Here is a 16,436-nt window from a genome sequence, read left to right on the forward strand (position 1 = left end):
TTTTATTAACTTGAGTATTTTTTATTTACATTTCGAGTGTTATTCCCTTTCCCAGTTTCCGGGCCAACATCCTCCTAAACCCTCTCCCTCCCCTTCTTTATGGGTGTTCCCCTCCCAATCCTCCCCCCATTGCCGCCCTGACCCCAAAAATCACGGTCACGGGGGTTCAGTTTTAGCAGGACCAAGGGCTTCCCCTTCAACTGGTGATCTTACTAGGATAGTCATTGCTACCTATGAGATCAGAGTCCAGGGTCAGTCCATGTATAATCTTTAGGGAGTGCCTTAGCCGTGGAAACTGGTTGCTTGGCATTGTTGTTCATAAGGGGTCTCAAGCCCATTCAAGCTCTTCCAGTTCTTTCTCTGATTCCTTCAACGGGGGTTCTATTCTCAGTTCAGTAGTTTGCTGCTGGCATTTGCCTCTGTATTTGCTGTATTCTGGCTGTGTCTCTCAGGAGAGATCTACATCCAGATCCTGTCTGCCTGCACTTCTTTGCTTCATCCTTCGTGTCTAATTGTTTGGCTGTATATTTATGGGCCCCATGTAGGGCAGGCTCTGAATGGGTGTTCCTTCTGTGTCTGTTTTAATCTTTGCATCTCTATTCCCTGCCAAGGGTATTATTGTTCCCCTTATAAAAAAAGAGTGAAGCATTCACATTTTGGTCATCTGTCTTGAGTTTCATTTGTTCTAGGCATCTAGGGTAATTCAAGCATTTGGGATAGTAGCCACTTATCAATGAGTGCATACCATGTGTGTTTTTCTGTGATTGGGTTACCTCACTCTGGATGATATTTTCCAGTTCCGACCATTTGCCTATGAATTTCATAAATTCATTGTTTTGGATAGCTGAGTAATATTCCATTGTGTAGATGTACCACATTTTCTGTATCCATTCCTCAGTTGAAGGGCATCTGGGTTCTTTCCAGTTTCTGGCTATTATAAATAAGGCTGAGATGAACATAGTGAAGCACATGTCTTTTTTATGTGTTGGGGCATCTTTTGGGTATATATGCCCAAGAGAGGTATAGCTGGATCCTCAGGCAGCTCAATGTCCAATTTCTGAGGAACCTCCAGACTGATTTCCAGAATGGTTGTACCAGTCTGCAATCCCACCAACAATGGAGGAATGTTCCTCTTTCTCCACATCCTCGCCAGCATCTGCTGTCACCTGATTTTTTGATCTTAGCCATTCTCACTGGTTTGAGGTGAAATCTCAGGGTTGTTTTGATTTGCATTTCCCTTATGACTAAAGATGTTGAACATTTTTTTAGGTGTTTCTCAGCCATTCAGCACTCCTCATCTGTGAATTCTTTGTTTACTTCTGAACCCCACTTTTTAATAGAGTTATTTGACTCCCTGCGGTCTAACTTCTTGAGTTCTTTGTATATTTTGGATATAAGGCCTCTATCTATTGTAGGATTGGTAAAGATGTTTTCCCAATCTGTTGGTTGCCATTTTGTCCTAACCACAGTGTCCTTTGCCTTACAGAATCTTTGCAGTTTTATGAGATCCCATTTGTCTACTCTTGATCTTAGAGCATAAGCCATTGGTGCTTCGTTCAGGAAATTTTTTCCAGTGCCCATGTGTTCGAGATGCTTCGCCACATTTTCTTCTATAAGTTTGAGTGTATCTGGTTCGATGTGGAGGTCCTTGATCCACTTGGACTTAAGCTATGTACAGGGTGATAAGCATGGATTGTTTTGCATTCTTCTACATGTTGACCTCCAGTTGAACCAGCACCATTTGCTGAAAATGCTACCTTTCTTCCATTGGATGGTTTTGTCTCCTTTGTCAAAAGTCAAGTGACCATAGGTGTGTAGGTTTATTTCTGGGTATATAATTCTATTCCATTGGTATATCTGTCTGTCTCTGTACCAATACCATGCAGTTTTTATCACTATTGCTCTGTAATACTGCTTGAGTTCAGGGATAGTGATTCCCCCTGAAGTCCTTTTATTGTTGAGGATAGTTTTAGGTATCCTGGGTTTTTTTTTTATTCCAGATGAATTTGCAAATTGTTCTGTCTAACTCTTTGAAGAATTGGATTGGTATTTTGATGGGGATTGCATTGAATCTGTAGATTGCTTTTGGTAAAATGTCCATTTTTACTATATTAATCCTGCTGATCCATGAACATGGGATATCTTTCCATCTTCTGTGGTCTTCTTTAATTTCTTTCTTCAGAGTCTTTTACCTGCTTGGTTAAAGTTACACCAAGGTACTTTATATAATTTGGGACTATTATGAAGGATGTCCTTTCCCTAATTTCTTTCTGGGCTCGTTTCTCTTTTGTGTAGAGGAAGACTACTGATTTATTTGAGTTAATTTTCTACCCAGCCCCTTTGCTGAAGTTGTTTATTAGCTTTAGTAGTTCTCTGGTGGAACTTTTGGGATCACTTAAATATACTATCATATCATCTGCAAATATTGATACTTTAACTTCTTCTTTTCCAATCTGTATCCGTTTGATCTCCTTTTGTTGTCTGATTGCTCTGGCTAGAAATTCAAGAACTATATTGAATAAGTAGGGAGAGAGTGGGCAGCCTTGTCTAGTCCTTGATTTTAGTGGGATTGCTTCAAGTTTCTCTCCATTTAGTTTAATGTTAGCACTGGTTTGCTGTATATGGCTTCTACTATGTTTAGGTATGGGCCTTGAGTTACTATTCTTTCCAGGAATTTATAATGAAGGGGTGTTGAATTTTGTCATATGCTTTCTCAACATCTAATGAAATGATCATGTGGTTTTGTTCTTTCAGTTTGTTTATATAATGGATCACGTTGATGGTTTTCCATATAGTAAACCATCCCTGCATGCCTGGGATGAAGCTTACTTGATCCTGGTGATTGTGTTTATGTGCTCTTGGATTCGGTTTGCTAGAATTTTATTGAGTACTTTTGCTTCGATATTCATAAGGGAAATTGGTTTGAAGTTCTCTTTCTTTGTTGGGTCTTTGTGTAGTTTAGGTATAAGAGTAATTGTGGCTTCATAGAAGGAATTTAGTAGTGCTCCACCTGTTTCTGTTTTGTGGACTAGTTTGGATAGTATTGGCATTAGCTCTTCTATGAAGGTCTGACAGAATTCTGCCCTAAACCCGTGTGGACCTGGGCTCTTTTTGGTTGAGAGTCCTTTAATGACTGCTTCTATTTCGTTAGGAGTTATGGGGTTGTTTAAATGGTTTATCTGTTCCTGATTTAACTTCGGTACCTGGTATCTGTCTAGAAAATTGTCCATTTACTGCAGATTTTCAAGTTTTGTTGAATATAGGCTTTGGTAGTAAGATCTGTTGATATTTTGAATTTCCTCTGATTCTTTAGTTATGACTTCCTTTTCATTTCTGATTTTTTAATTTTGTCACACTCTCTGTGTCCTCTCATTAGTCTGGCTAAGGGTTTATCTATCTTGTTGATTTTCTCCAAGAACCAACTTTTGGTTCTGTTGATTCTTTCTATGGTCTTTTTTGTTTCTACTTGGCTGATTTCAGCTCTGAGTTTGATTATTTCCTGCCTTCTACTCCACCTGGGTGTATTTGCTTCCTTTTGTTCTAGAGCTTTTAGGTATGCTGTCAAGCTGGTGATATATGCTCTCTCCTGTTTTTTTCTGCAGGCACTCAGAGCTATGAGTTTTCCTCTTAGCACAGCTTTCATTGTTTCCAATAAGTTTGGGTATGTTGTACCTTCATTTTCATTAAATTCTAAGAAGACTTTAATTTCTTTCTTTATTTCTTCCTTGACCAGGTTATCTTTGAGTAGAGCATTGTTCAACTTCCATGTATATGTGGATGTTCTTCCCTATTGTTATTGAAGACCAGCTTTAGGCCATGGTGGTCTTATAGCAAGCATGGGATTTTTTGTATCTTTTTGTACCTGTTGAGGCCCGTTTTTTGACCAATTATATGGTCAATTTTGGAGAAAGTACCATGAGGTGTTGAGAAGAATGTATATGCTTTTCCTTTAGGGTAGAATGTTCTATAAATATCTCTTAAGTCCATTTGTTTCATGGCTTCTCTTAGTCTTTCTATGTCTCTGTTTAATTTCTGTTTCCATGATCTGTCCATTGATGATAGTGTGGTGTTGAAATCACCTGCTATTATTGTGTGAGGTGCAATGTGTGTTTTGAGCTTTAGTAAGGTTTCTTTTATGTATGTAGGTGCCCTTATATTTGGGGCATAGATATTTAGGATTGAGAGTTCATATTGGTGGATTTTTCCTTTGATAAATATGAAGTGTCCTTCCTTATCTTTATTTATGACTTTTAGTTGAAAATTGATTTTATTTGATATTAGAATGGCTACTCCAGCCTGCTTCTTCCGACCATTTTCTTGGATAGTTGTTTTCCAGGCTTTCACTCTGACGTAGTGTGGGTCTTTGTCTCTGAGATGTGTTTCTTGTAGGCAGTAGAATGCAGGGTCCTCATTGCATATCCAATTTGTTAATCTATGTCTTTTTATTGGTTGAGTTGAGACTATTGATGTTGAGAGATAGTAAGGAATAGTGATTATTGCTTCCTGTTTTATTCATATTTGGATGTGAGGTTATGTTTGTGTGCTTTTCTTCTCTTTGTTTTTTTGCCAAGCCGATTAGTTTCTTGCTTTTTCTAGGGTGTAGCTTGCCTCCTTACATTGGGCTTTACCATTTATTATCCTTTGTAGGTCTTGATTTGTAGAAAGATATTGTGTAAATTTGGTTTTGTCATGGAGTATCTTGGTTTCTCCATCTATGTTAATTGAGAGTTTTGCAGGATACAGTAACCTTGGCTGGTATTTGTGTTCTCTTAGGGTCTGTATGACATCTGTCCAGGATTTTCTGGCTTTCATAGTCTTTGGCGAAAAGTCTTGTGTGATTCTGATAGGTCTGCCTTTATATGTTACTTGATCTTTTTCCCTTACTGCTTTTAATATTCTTTCTTTATTTTGTACACTTAGTGTTTTGACTATTATGTGACAGGAGGAGTTTCTTTTCTGGTCCAATCTATTCGAAGTTCTGTAGGCTTCTTGTATGCTTATGGGCATCTCTTTCTTTAGGTGAGGGAATTTTTCTTCTATGATTTTGTTGAAGATATTTACTGGTCCTTTGAGCTGGGAGTCTTCACTTTCTTCTTTACCTATTATCCTTAGGTTTGATCTTCTCATTGAGTCCTGGATTTCCTGTATGTTTTGGACCAGTAGCTTTTTCAGCTTTACATTATCTTTGACAGTTGTGTCTATGATTTCTATGGAATCTTCTGCTCCTTAGATTCTCTCTTCTATCTCTTGTATTCTGTTGGTGATGCTTTTGTCTAAGGCTCCTTGTCTCTTCCTTTGGTTTTCTATATCCAGGGTTGTTTCCTTGTGTTTTTTCTTGATTGCTTCTATTTCCATTTTTAATTCCTTCAACTGTTAGCTTGTGTTTTTCTGGAATTCTTTCAGGGATTTTTGTGATTCTTCTCTATAGGCTTCTACTTGTTTTTTATGTTTTCCTGCGTTTCTCTAAGGGAGTTCTTCATGTCTTTCTTGAAGTCCTCCAGCATGATGATCAAATATGATTTTGAATCTAGATCTTGTTTTTCTGGTATGTTTGGATATTCATTGTTTGCTTTCGTGGGAGTATTGGGCTCCGATGATGCCATGTAGTCTTGGTTTCTGTTGCTTGAGTTCCTGAGCTTCCCACTCGCCATGAGATTACCTCTAGTGTTACTTTGTTCTGCTATTTCTGACAGTGGCTAGACTGTCCTATAAGCCTGTGTGTCAGGAGTGCTGTAGACCTGTTTTCCTGTTTTCTTTTGCCAGTTATGGGAACAGAGTGTTGTGCTTTCAGGCATGTAGTTTTTCCTATCTACAGGTCTTCAGCTGTTCCTGTGGGCCTGTGTCCTGAGGTCACCCGGCAGGTCGCTTGGAGCAGAAAAGTTGGTCTTACCTGTAGTCCCGAGGCTCAAGTTTGCTCGTGGGGTGTTGCTTTTGAGCTCTCCTTGAGGGCAGCAACCAGGAGGACCTGTGCTGCCCTTTCCAAGAGCCCCCGTGCACCAGAGTCCCAGATGGTGTTTGGTGTTTTCCTCTGGAGTCAGAAATGTAGGCAGAGTGTAGTCTCTTTTGGCTTCCCAGGCGTGTCTGCCTCTCTGAAGGTTTAGCTCTCCTTCCCACGGGATTTGGGTCTAGAGAACTGTTTTTCTGGTCGGTCCCTTCAGGTTCCGGTGGTGTCTCAGAGAGAGGGTCCTGCTGCTCCTCTGCCCTTAACTAAGGGAACCCAGAGGCCTTATATAGTTTACTCTTGGGCCATGGATGTGGGCAGGGGTGGGCACTGTTGGTGGTCTCTTCGGCTCTGCAGTCTCAGGAGGCCCCACCTGTCCGGGTGGTGTGCTCTCTCTCCTACAGGGTTTGGGAGCAGTCAGCTGCAGGTGGGGATCAGCGAGGTCCGGAATCCCGCCAAAAACCAGGTGGATTAGAATTCTGGAGCCAAAACTGTCAAATGGAAAAAAGATAGCATTTTCAGCAAATGGTGCTGGTTCAACTGGTTGTCAACATGTAGAAGAATGCAGATCGATCCATGCTTATCACCCTGTACAAAGCTTAAGTCCAAGTGGATCAAGGACCTCCACATCAAACCAGATACACTCAAACTAATAGAAGAAAAACTAGGGAAGCATCTGGAACACATGGGCACTGGAAAAAATTTCCTGAACAAAACACCAATGGTTTATGCTCTAAGATCAAGAATCGAAAAATAGGATCTCATAAAACTGCAAAGCTTCTGTAAGGCAAAGCACACTGTGGTTAGGACAAAACGGCAACCAACAGATTGGGAAAAGATCTTTACCAATCCTACAACAGATTGAGGCCTTATATCCAAAATAAACAAAGAAATCAAGAAGTTTGACCGCAAGGGGACCAATAACCCTATTAAAACATGGGGTTCATAGCTAAACAAAGAATTCACAGCTGAGGAATGCTGAATGGCTGAGAAACACCTAAATAAATGTTCAACATCTTTAGTCATAAGGGAAATGCAAATCAAAACAATCCTGGATTTCACCTCACACCAGTGAGAATGGCTAAGATCAAAAAATCAGGTGACAGCAGATGCTGGCGAGGATGTGGAGAAAGAGGAACATTCCTCCATTGTTGGTGGGATTGCAGACTGGTACAACCATTCTGGAAATCAGTCTGGAGGTTCCTCAGAAATTGGACATTGAGCTGCCTGAGGATCCAGCTATACCTCTCTTGGGCATATATACCCAAAAGATGCCCCAACACATAAAAAAGACATGTGCTTCACTATGTTCATCTCAGCCTTATTTATAATAGCCAGAAACTGGAAAGAACCCAGATGCCCTTCAACTGAGGAATGGATACAGAAAATGTGGTACATCTACACAATGGAATATTACTCAGCTATCCAAAACAATGAATTTATGAAATTCATAGGCAAATGGTCGGAACTGGAAAATATCATCCAGAGTGAGGTAACCCAATCACAGAAAAACACACATGGTATGCACTCATTGATAAGTGGCTACTATCCCAAATGCTTGAATTACCCTAGATGCCTAGAACAAATGAAACTCAAGACGGATGATCAAAATGTTATTGCTTCACTCCTTCTTTGAAAGGGGAACAGGAATACCCTTGGCAGGGAATAGAGATGCAAAGATTAAAACAGACACAGAAGGAACACCCATTCAGAGCCTGACCCACATGTGGCCCATACATATACAGCCATCCAATTAGACAAGATGGATGAAACAAAGAAGTGCATGCAGGCAGGAGCCGGATGTAGATCACTCCTGAGAGACACAGCCAGAATACAGCAAATACAGGGGCGAATGCCAGCAGCAAACCACTGAACTGAGAATAGGACCCCCGTTGAAGGAATCAGAGAAAGAACTGGAAGAGCTTGAAGTGGCTTGAGACCCCATATGTACAACAATGCCAAGAACCAGAGCTTCCAGGGACTAAGCCACTACCTAAAGACTATACATGTACTGACCCTGAACTCTGACCTCATAGGTAGCAATGAATATCCTAGTAAGAGCACCAGTGGAAGGGGAAGCCCTGGGTCCTGCTAAGACTGAACCCCCAGTGAACTAGATTGTTGGGGGGAGGGCGGCAATGGGGGGGAGGATTGGGATGGGAACACCCATCAAGAATGGGAGGGGGAGGGATTAGGGGGATGTTTGCCCGGAAACCGGGAAAAAGAATAACACTCGAAATTTATATAAGAAATACTGAAGTTAATAAAAAAATAAAAAAAAAGAATTCTGATATCACAATAACAATAAGTAGGAAGTGCAACACTCTGAGTCATTATGTGACCAAAGAAACAAGGATGAGAAACTGCATTTCTAAAATACTAGATCAACAATGAGAGTGAAGCTTTCAAAGATCCGGCCTTTTAGTTTGGGTGCATGGCAATTAAATTTCAATGAAAACTTTGGTGTGTTCCAACTGTTCAATATATATTATGAAGACCAAGCCAGTGGCTGTGGATTAATGTGAACTTGAAGGGACATATCTCTGATGTAAAGACATGTAGTTGTCTATGCCCTCATCTTGTTTATTACTATCAAAAGCCTTTATAGAGTACCTCACTGGGGAAAACTAGAAATAAATCTGGGACTATTCTCTTTTATTTCCTCTAATGTAAGTGAGTACATCTGTAAGTACCCCATTTCCTACTTGCTCATATACAAGTAGTAGTTACAAATTCAAGTTTATCCTATTTTGATGGACACAATTATTGCAAAGGCTTTAGGAACCTGAAGATGGGAGAATAAATGAAACCTTATAAAAGTCTCCTTTCTCATAGGCTAAACATGGACATGTTGTGAGGTTTTGCTCAAATTAACAAAAGAACTATAAGGATAGGTAGGTGGGCTATTAACTTAGCCAAATATTCCTCAGTGCTTTTGGTTATGGTATTAACTAGTGATGTGAACTTGAACCCCTTCATCCTTCATTTCCACATCAATGAAAGGAAGTCATAACATGTTTGAGGATTATAAGTAAATGCAAATACAAACACTGAAAAATAGTTTCCAACCTTTTCCACAGCATATGGTTAATAAAAGAGTGTACGTGTAAGTTCCCTCTTTGTAAAATTTTTCTTGCTTTTTGAGTCTGACCTTTCCTGCTCTCCCCACTTTTTCAGACAACTGTGATGACCCACTGGCCTCCTTCTTCTCACCCATGACTTTCTCCAGTTCCTTAGATCTCACTGGAAGTTACAGCTCAGCTCAACTGAACTGGAAAATGGGTAAGTATAGTGAATAAGCCTGAAATTCAAGTGTTAGATGAAGGCATTATAAGTGCTAAAGAGAGGGGAAGTGTTCTGACTAAATAGAAGCCACATCCAAAGGATGTGAAGGAAATCTTTGTGGTTAAGTCTATAGCAAAAATACTTCCCAACATGTAATAGATAGTCAACATGTTCCTCCAACCTAAAGATCCACCATGCTTTATGTTGTTTTCTTTTTAATGTTGTAGTTGTTGTTGTTGCTGTTGTTTGAGGTATTGACTCTAGAACTCATGTATATTAGGAATATACTTGCTCAGGGAGCACATAGCTATCCTGTAAAATTCTCGGTGTACATATGTGTGCATGAACTTGTTTGTGTACAGACATATGAGTGGACATAATTGCTTACATGTATGCAAATGAGGCTTTGGGAGGGGTAAAGGACATATACTCTTATGAAATAAGGTTACTTACTATCCTCGAACTTGATTCCTGCTTTTGACTCAGAAAGGTGGAATTATAAGCATGCACCACTATGCCTTTTTGTTTATTTTAATATAAAGTTTTATTAGATACTTTATTTACTTACTTTTCAAATGTTATCTTTCCTAGTTTCCCTTTGGGAACCTCTTATCCCATTCTCCCTCCTCCAGTTTCTAAATGGGTGCTCCCTTACCCAAGAACCAAGTCCCACATTCCCAACCAGGCATTTCCCTACACTGGGGCATGCAGCATTCCCAGTCAAGGGGCTATCCTCCCACTGATGTCCAACAAGGCCATCTTCTCATATATATGCTGCTGGAGCCATGGGTCAATCTCTGTGTATTCTTTGTTTGGCGATTAAGTCTCTAGGAGCTCTGTGGTGTCTGGATGATTTATATTATTGTTCTTTCCCCTCAGCTCCTTACATCCTTTCTCTGATTCCTTCATTGGGGACCCTGTTCTCAGTCCAATAATCGGATTTGTGCATTCACCTCTGTATTTGTCAGTCCCTGGCAAAATTTTTCAGCAGACAGCTCTATCATGCACTTCGTGGCATCCATGGTGACTATATATGGGATGGATACTCTGGATTTCCTTCCCTTCACTCTCTGCTCCAGATTTTGTCTTTGTATTTGGACCTTCTAAGGAGGATCGAAGCATCCACACTTTGGTCTTTCTTCTTCTTCGGCTTCATGTGGTCTGTGGATTGTATCTTGGCTGTTCCAAGCATTTGGGCTAATATCCACTTATCAATGAGTGCATACCAGGTATGTTCTTTTGTGACAGGGTTACCTCACTTAAGATGATATTTTTTGGAGCTGGAGAGATGGCTCAGTGGTTAAGAGCGCTGACTGCTCTTCCAGAGGTCCTGAGTTCAATTTCCAGCAACCACATGGTGGCTCACAGCCATCTTTAATGGGATCCAGTGCCCTCTTCTGGTGTGTCTTATAATGCCTACAGTGTACTCACATACATAAAATAAATAGATCTTTTAAAAAAATGATAGTTTTTAGTTCCATCCATTTGCCTAAGAATTTCATGATGTCATTGTTTTTAATAGCTGCGTAGTACTCTATTGTGTAAATGTACCACATTTTCTGTATCCATTCCTCCATTGAAGGGCATCTGGGCTCTTTCCAGGTTCTGGCTATTATAAATAAGTCTGCTATGAACATAGTAGAGCATGTGTCTTTGTTGTATGTTAGAGCATCATTTTGGTATATACCCAGGAGTGGTAGAGCTGGGTCTTCACATATTACTATGTGCAGATTTCTGAGGAACCTCCAGTTGATTTCCAGAGTGGTTGTGCCAGTTTGCAATCCAATCAACAATGGAGTAGTGTTCCTCTTTCTCTACATTCACAACAGCATCTGTTGTCACCTGAATATTTGATCTTAGCCATCCTGACTTGTGCGAGGTGGAATCTCAAGGTTCTTTTGATTTGCATTTCCCTCATGACTAAGGATGTTGAACATTTCTTTAGGTACTTCTCAGTCATTCAATATTCCTCAGACAAGAATACTTTGTTTAGCTCTGTACTCTGTTTTTGTATTAGGATTATTGGATTCTCTGGAGTCTAAATTCTTATAATATCTATATAAATATAGATATTTGATATTAGCCCTCTATCAGGTGTAAGATTGTTAAAGAACATTTCCAGATCTATTGGTTGCCATTTTTTCCTATTGCCAGTGTTCTTTGCCTCACAGAAACTTTGCAATTTTATGAGACCCCATTTTGATTTAAGTCCCATTTTGATTTAATTTGATCTTAGAGCATAAGCATTGTTATTCTGTTCAGGAAATTTTCTCCAGTTCCCCATGTGTCCAAGGCTCTTCCCCACTTTCTCTTCTATTAGTTTCAGTGTATCTGGTTTTATGTGGCGATCCTTAATCACTTGGACTTGAGCTTTATACAGGGTGATAAGAATGGATTGATTTACATTCTTCTTCATGCTGACTGCCAGTTGAACCAGCACCATTTGTTGAAAATAGTCTTTTTTCCACTGGATGGTTTTAGCTCCTCTGTCAAAGATCAAATGACCATAGGTGTGTGGGTTCATTTCTGTTTCTTTATTTCTATTCTGTTGATCTACATGCCTTTCTCTGTACCAATACCATACAATTTTTATTACTATTACTCTGTTGAGGTCAGGAATGGTAATTCCCCTGAATATATATATACATATACATATGTATGTATACATATATATACATATACATATACACATATATATATACATGTATATATATATATAATGTTCAGAAGAGTTTGCAAATTGTTCTTTCAAACTCTATGAAAAATTGACTTAGAATTTTGATGGGGATTGCATTTAATCTGTAGATTTCTTTCAAAAACATGGCCATTTTTACTACATTAATCCTGCCGATCCATTAGAATGGGAGGTCATTTCATCTTCTGAGATCTTCTTTGATTTCATTCTTCAGGGATTTGAAGTTCTTGTCATACATATCTTTCTTTTTTGGTTAGACTCACACCAAGGAATTTTATAATATTTGTGACTATTGGGAAGGATTTTGTTTCCCTAATTTCTTCCTCAGCCTGTTTATCTTTGAGTAGAGGAGGGTTAGTGATTTGTTTGAGTTAATTTTATATTCAGCCACTTTGCTGAGGTTGTTTATAATGTTTAGGAGTACTCTTGCTGATATTTTGGGGTCATTTGACTATCCTATCAAATCATTTGCAAATAGTGATATTTTTAATTCTTTCCATTTTGTGCTGCTTTGATTTCTTTTTGTTGTATAATTCCTCTGACTAGGACTTTAAGTACTATACTAAGTAGGTAGGGAGAGAGTGTGGAGCCTTGTATAGTCCCTGATTTTACTGGGATTGCTTGCAATTTCTCTCTCTTTAGTTTGTAGTAGGCTACTGGTTTTCTGTATATTGCTTTTACTATGTTTAGGAATGTGGCTTGAATTACTGAAATTTCTAGATCTTTATTATAAAGGAGTGTTGAATTTTGTTAAATGCTTTCTCTGCATCTAATCAAATGATCCTACTTTTTTTGTCCTTTGAGTTTGTTAATATAGTAGATAACATTGTTCAATTTCTGTATATTGAACCATCCCTATATCACTGGGATGAAGCCTACTTGATAATGATGGATAATAGTTTTGATATCTTCTTGGATTCAGTTTGTGAGAATTTTATTGAGTATTTCTGCATCAATATTCATAAAAGAAATTGGTTTGAAGTTCTCTTTCTTAGTAGGGTCTTTGTATAGTTTAAATCTAAGCATAATTGTGGCTTCAAAGATTGAATTGGGTAGTGATCCTTCTGTTTCTTTATTGTGGAATAGTTTGAAGAATATTGGTTGGTCCTTCTCCTGACTCCAGGACACAGTGTAGCACCCATAGTTACCTCCCACCTTGCCCTATTCAGTGTGTCTGACAAAACTGGCCTTGTGGAATTCATCAGAAACATTGTGTTTCTTGGTGTGAGTCCAGTCACTTGCAGAGGCATGGAAAAGGTGATCAGGGATGCTAACCTGGAAGTCAGAGGTATGTTTAAGCTAATGGGATTCCCTGAAATGTTAGGAGAACTTGTACAAACCTTATATTCTGCTGGCCATGCCGGAATCTTTACAAACAATATTCCAGAAAATGCTGCTGACATCACCAGGCTTGATTTCAACTTTCTAAGAGTTGTTGTCTGTAACCTGTACCACTTCATGAGGACTATGTCTTCCCCAGATGTAACTGTTGAGGCAACTGTTTAGCAAATTAACATTGGTGGCATGACCTTACTGACAACTGCATCCAAAACACATGTTCAAGTGACAGTAGTCTATAAAACAGAGAACTATGCTGTGGTGGCTACAGAGATGCAGGGCTGTGATAATAAGGACACTTCCCTGGAGACGAGATGCCACTTGGCATTGAAGGCATTCACTCATACCACTCAAAATGATAAAGTAATATCAGATTATTTCAGGAAACTGTACAGTAATGGAAATTCTCAGATGCCCTTGAGGTATGGGATGAACCCCCATCAGACTCTTGCTCATCTGTGTACAGTGATGCCCAAGCATCCCATAAAAGTTCTGATCAGAGCCCCACGATCCATAAACTTGCGTAATGCTTTGAATGTCTGGCAGCTGGTGAAAAAACTCTGAGGAGCAGTAGATATTCCAGCATTGGATTCTTTCATGCAAGTCAGTCCAGCAGGTGCTGCTGTTGAGTTTCCACTTAGGGAGGACAAAGCCAGAGTTTGCATGGTTTATGACCTCTATCTGACCCTTACTCCCTCCCCAGCCATTGCATATCAGCAAGAGGAGCTGATAGGATGTCTTTATTTGGTGATTTTTTTGTTTTGCAGTATTTGACATTTTTTGATGTCCCAACTACAAAAATTATCTCCTAAGGAGTGTCAGATGCCATTGTTGCTCTGGGATATGAAAAAGAAGTCTTGAGAATCCTTTCTAAAAAGAAAATTTGAAACTACTATGTTTTTCAGATGGACCAGTCCTACAAACCAGATAAAAATGAATTTCGAACACTCTTTGGTTTTATTTAAGTCAGAAGAGAAATAATGGTGCATTTACAAGTCATTATTTAGCAACATTGTCACCAAGAATAAAGACCTGCCAGAGTCTGCTCTCAGAGAGCTCATTGTCACTACCAGTGCTATCAAGAGTACTCAGTCTAATTCAGTGTGCTATGCCAAGGGAGGATAGGTTATTGGCATCATTGGAGCAGGACAACAGTCTCCAGCTCTTCTACCACTGAACTTAGCTGACATTGTTTCATAATAGTAGATAATTATGTGTGGAATCTTGAATGTACCTCTTTTGAAAAAGAGTCATTTGTATTTTAATACTTGGATCTATGGTTTTAGGTAGTTGGGTCTTACATATTTGAAAAGTATATCTTTCTAGCCTAACATACCATATACAGAGGCTTGTTTGTACAAAACCTGAAAGCATCACTCTCTCCTAGAGCTAGCATTCAAGAAAAGTCCCCATGGGACACCTAAGTGCAGGTAACCAGGAGAAGTCAAGTTGTCCTATGATGACAGGTCCCCACTGCCAACTGATCTACCCTGGGTTCATTTCCAGCCTCCGAGAGCTTGGCTATTTGCCTCTTCAAAAAACTGCCAATTATCCCCTTGGAACTGGATCCTTACTGATCTTCCTTTCTCCAGAACTGCTTTAAAACTCAGTTAGCTACTTAGTAACCTGTTTGGTACAAAGCTACAAAGGACCCAGTGTTCTAACTAGAGTTTTTCACACAAAGTTAGCAGATATGGACAGTGTATATGTGTGTGTTGTGGAGCACTGGGGTGGGTGTCAGTGCTTCCCTATACTAGGAAGGAGATAACTCTATCTATGTCTCTATGTTTGTAGTCCTGACTTCACACAGAGAATGCCTTTGTTCAGCTGCAATTTTGGTCAGTTAGCCTTAGGTTAGTTTTGCCTTCAAAATCCTCTAAAATTTTTTTTGTAAGTTTTTGGTTTTGTGGTTATTTTATTTTGTTTTTTGACACAATGTTTCTTTTTTAAAAAAATATTTATTTACATCTCCTCCAGGAGTCCACTCACAGAGTTGCTTCCCAATGCCCCTGCCCTACTCCTCTGAGAGGGTGGGGCCCAGAGAATATCTTCCACCCCGGCAAATTAAGTCTCTACCACATTAAGCACATTTTCTCCCAGTGAGGCCAGACAAGGCAGCCCTGTTGGGGAACAGATACCACAGTCAGGCTACAGCTTTAAAGAGAGCCTCCACTCCAGTTGTTAGGGGGCCCACATGGAGACTGAGCTGTATATGTGCTACAATGCTCCAGGACCTTGTTCCAGCCCATGTATGTTCTTTGGTTGGTTGCTCAGTCTCTGAGAACTCCCAGGTGTCCAGGTTAGTTGACTGTTGGTCTTCCTGTGGGGTTCCTATTTCCTCCAGGGCCTTCAATCCTTTCCCCATTTCTTCCATAACAGTATGAGAGGACAGTTATGTTAGACTCCTGTCTGCATGCATAACAGAGTATCATTAATAGTGTCAGGGATTAGAGCTTGCCCATAGACTGGGTCTTAAGTTGGGGCAATTACTGGTTGGCCATTCCTTCTGTCTCTGCTCCATCTTTGTCCCTGCATTTTATTTATTTATTTATTTATTTATTTATTTATTTATTTATTTATTTATTTATTTTTGGACAGGACAAATTTTGGGTTTAAAGTTATGTGGGAGGGTTGTTGTCCTTATCCCTCCACTGATGGTCCTGCCTCACCACAGGAGGTGGCCTCTTCAGGTTCTGTGTCCCCACTGTTAGACATCTTGGCTAAGGTCACTTGCATTGACTCCTGGGAGCCTCCCCCATCCCAGATCTCTATGACATCCTAGAGATAACATCATTTTAACTTTCATTTCCTTGATAGCTCAAGATGTTGAACATTTAGTTTAGGGCATTTAACTTCATCTTTTGAGAAATCTCTCTTTAGATACATGCCCAATTTCTATTAGGGTACTTTCTTGATGTTTACTTTTATTTTTTGGTTCTTTGTATATAGTAATCCTGTCAAGTGTGTAGTTCATAGAGATTTTTCCCCTTCTATAAGCTGCCTCATTACTAAAATGATAGTTTCATTTGCTATATAGAAGCTTTTTAGTTTTTTTCTCTTTTTTTTCTCCATCCTCATTAAATTGGGTATTTCTTATTTACATTTCAATTGTTATTCCCTTTCCAGGTTTCTAGGCCTACATGCCCCTAACCCCTCCCCCTTCCCTTCTATATGGGC

At 39.5% G+C, this 16,436-nt stretch overlaps 1 protein-coding gene and 1 pseudogene across 2 annotated transcripts in view; both read left to right on the top strand.

Moving 5' to 3' along the window:
- Cntnap5a (contactin associated protein-like 5A) overlaps nt 1-16,436 on the top strand; it is a 982,002-nt gene that overhangs the window by 219,440 nt on the left and 746,126 nt on the right. For both annotated transcript variants that reach the window (XM_087580548.1, NM_001047865.2), the window contains 1 exon segment: nt 9,119-9,223. In XM_087580548.1, coding sequence (XP_087436674.1) covers nt 9,119-9,223 — 105 coding nt within the window.
- LOC148001525 (bifunctional purine biosynthesis protein ATIC pseudogene) lies at nt 9,615-14,459 on the top strand (annotated as a pseudogene).

This window comes from Rattus norvegicus, chromosome 13 (assembly GCF_021556685.1).
Source record: "Rattus norvegicus strain SHRSP/BbbUtx chromosome 13, alternate assembly SHRSP_T2T, whole genome shotgun sequence".
Taxonomy (NCBI): Eukaryota; Metazoa; Chordata; class Mammalia; order Rodentia; family Muridae; genus Rattus; species Rattus norvegicus.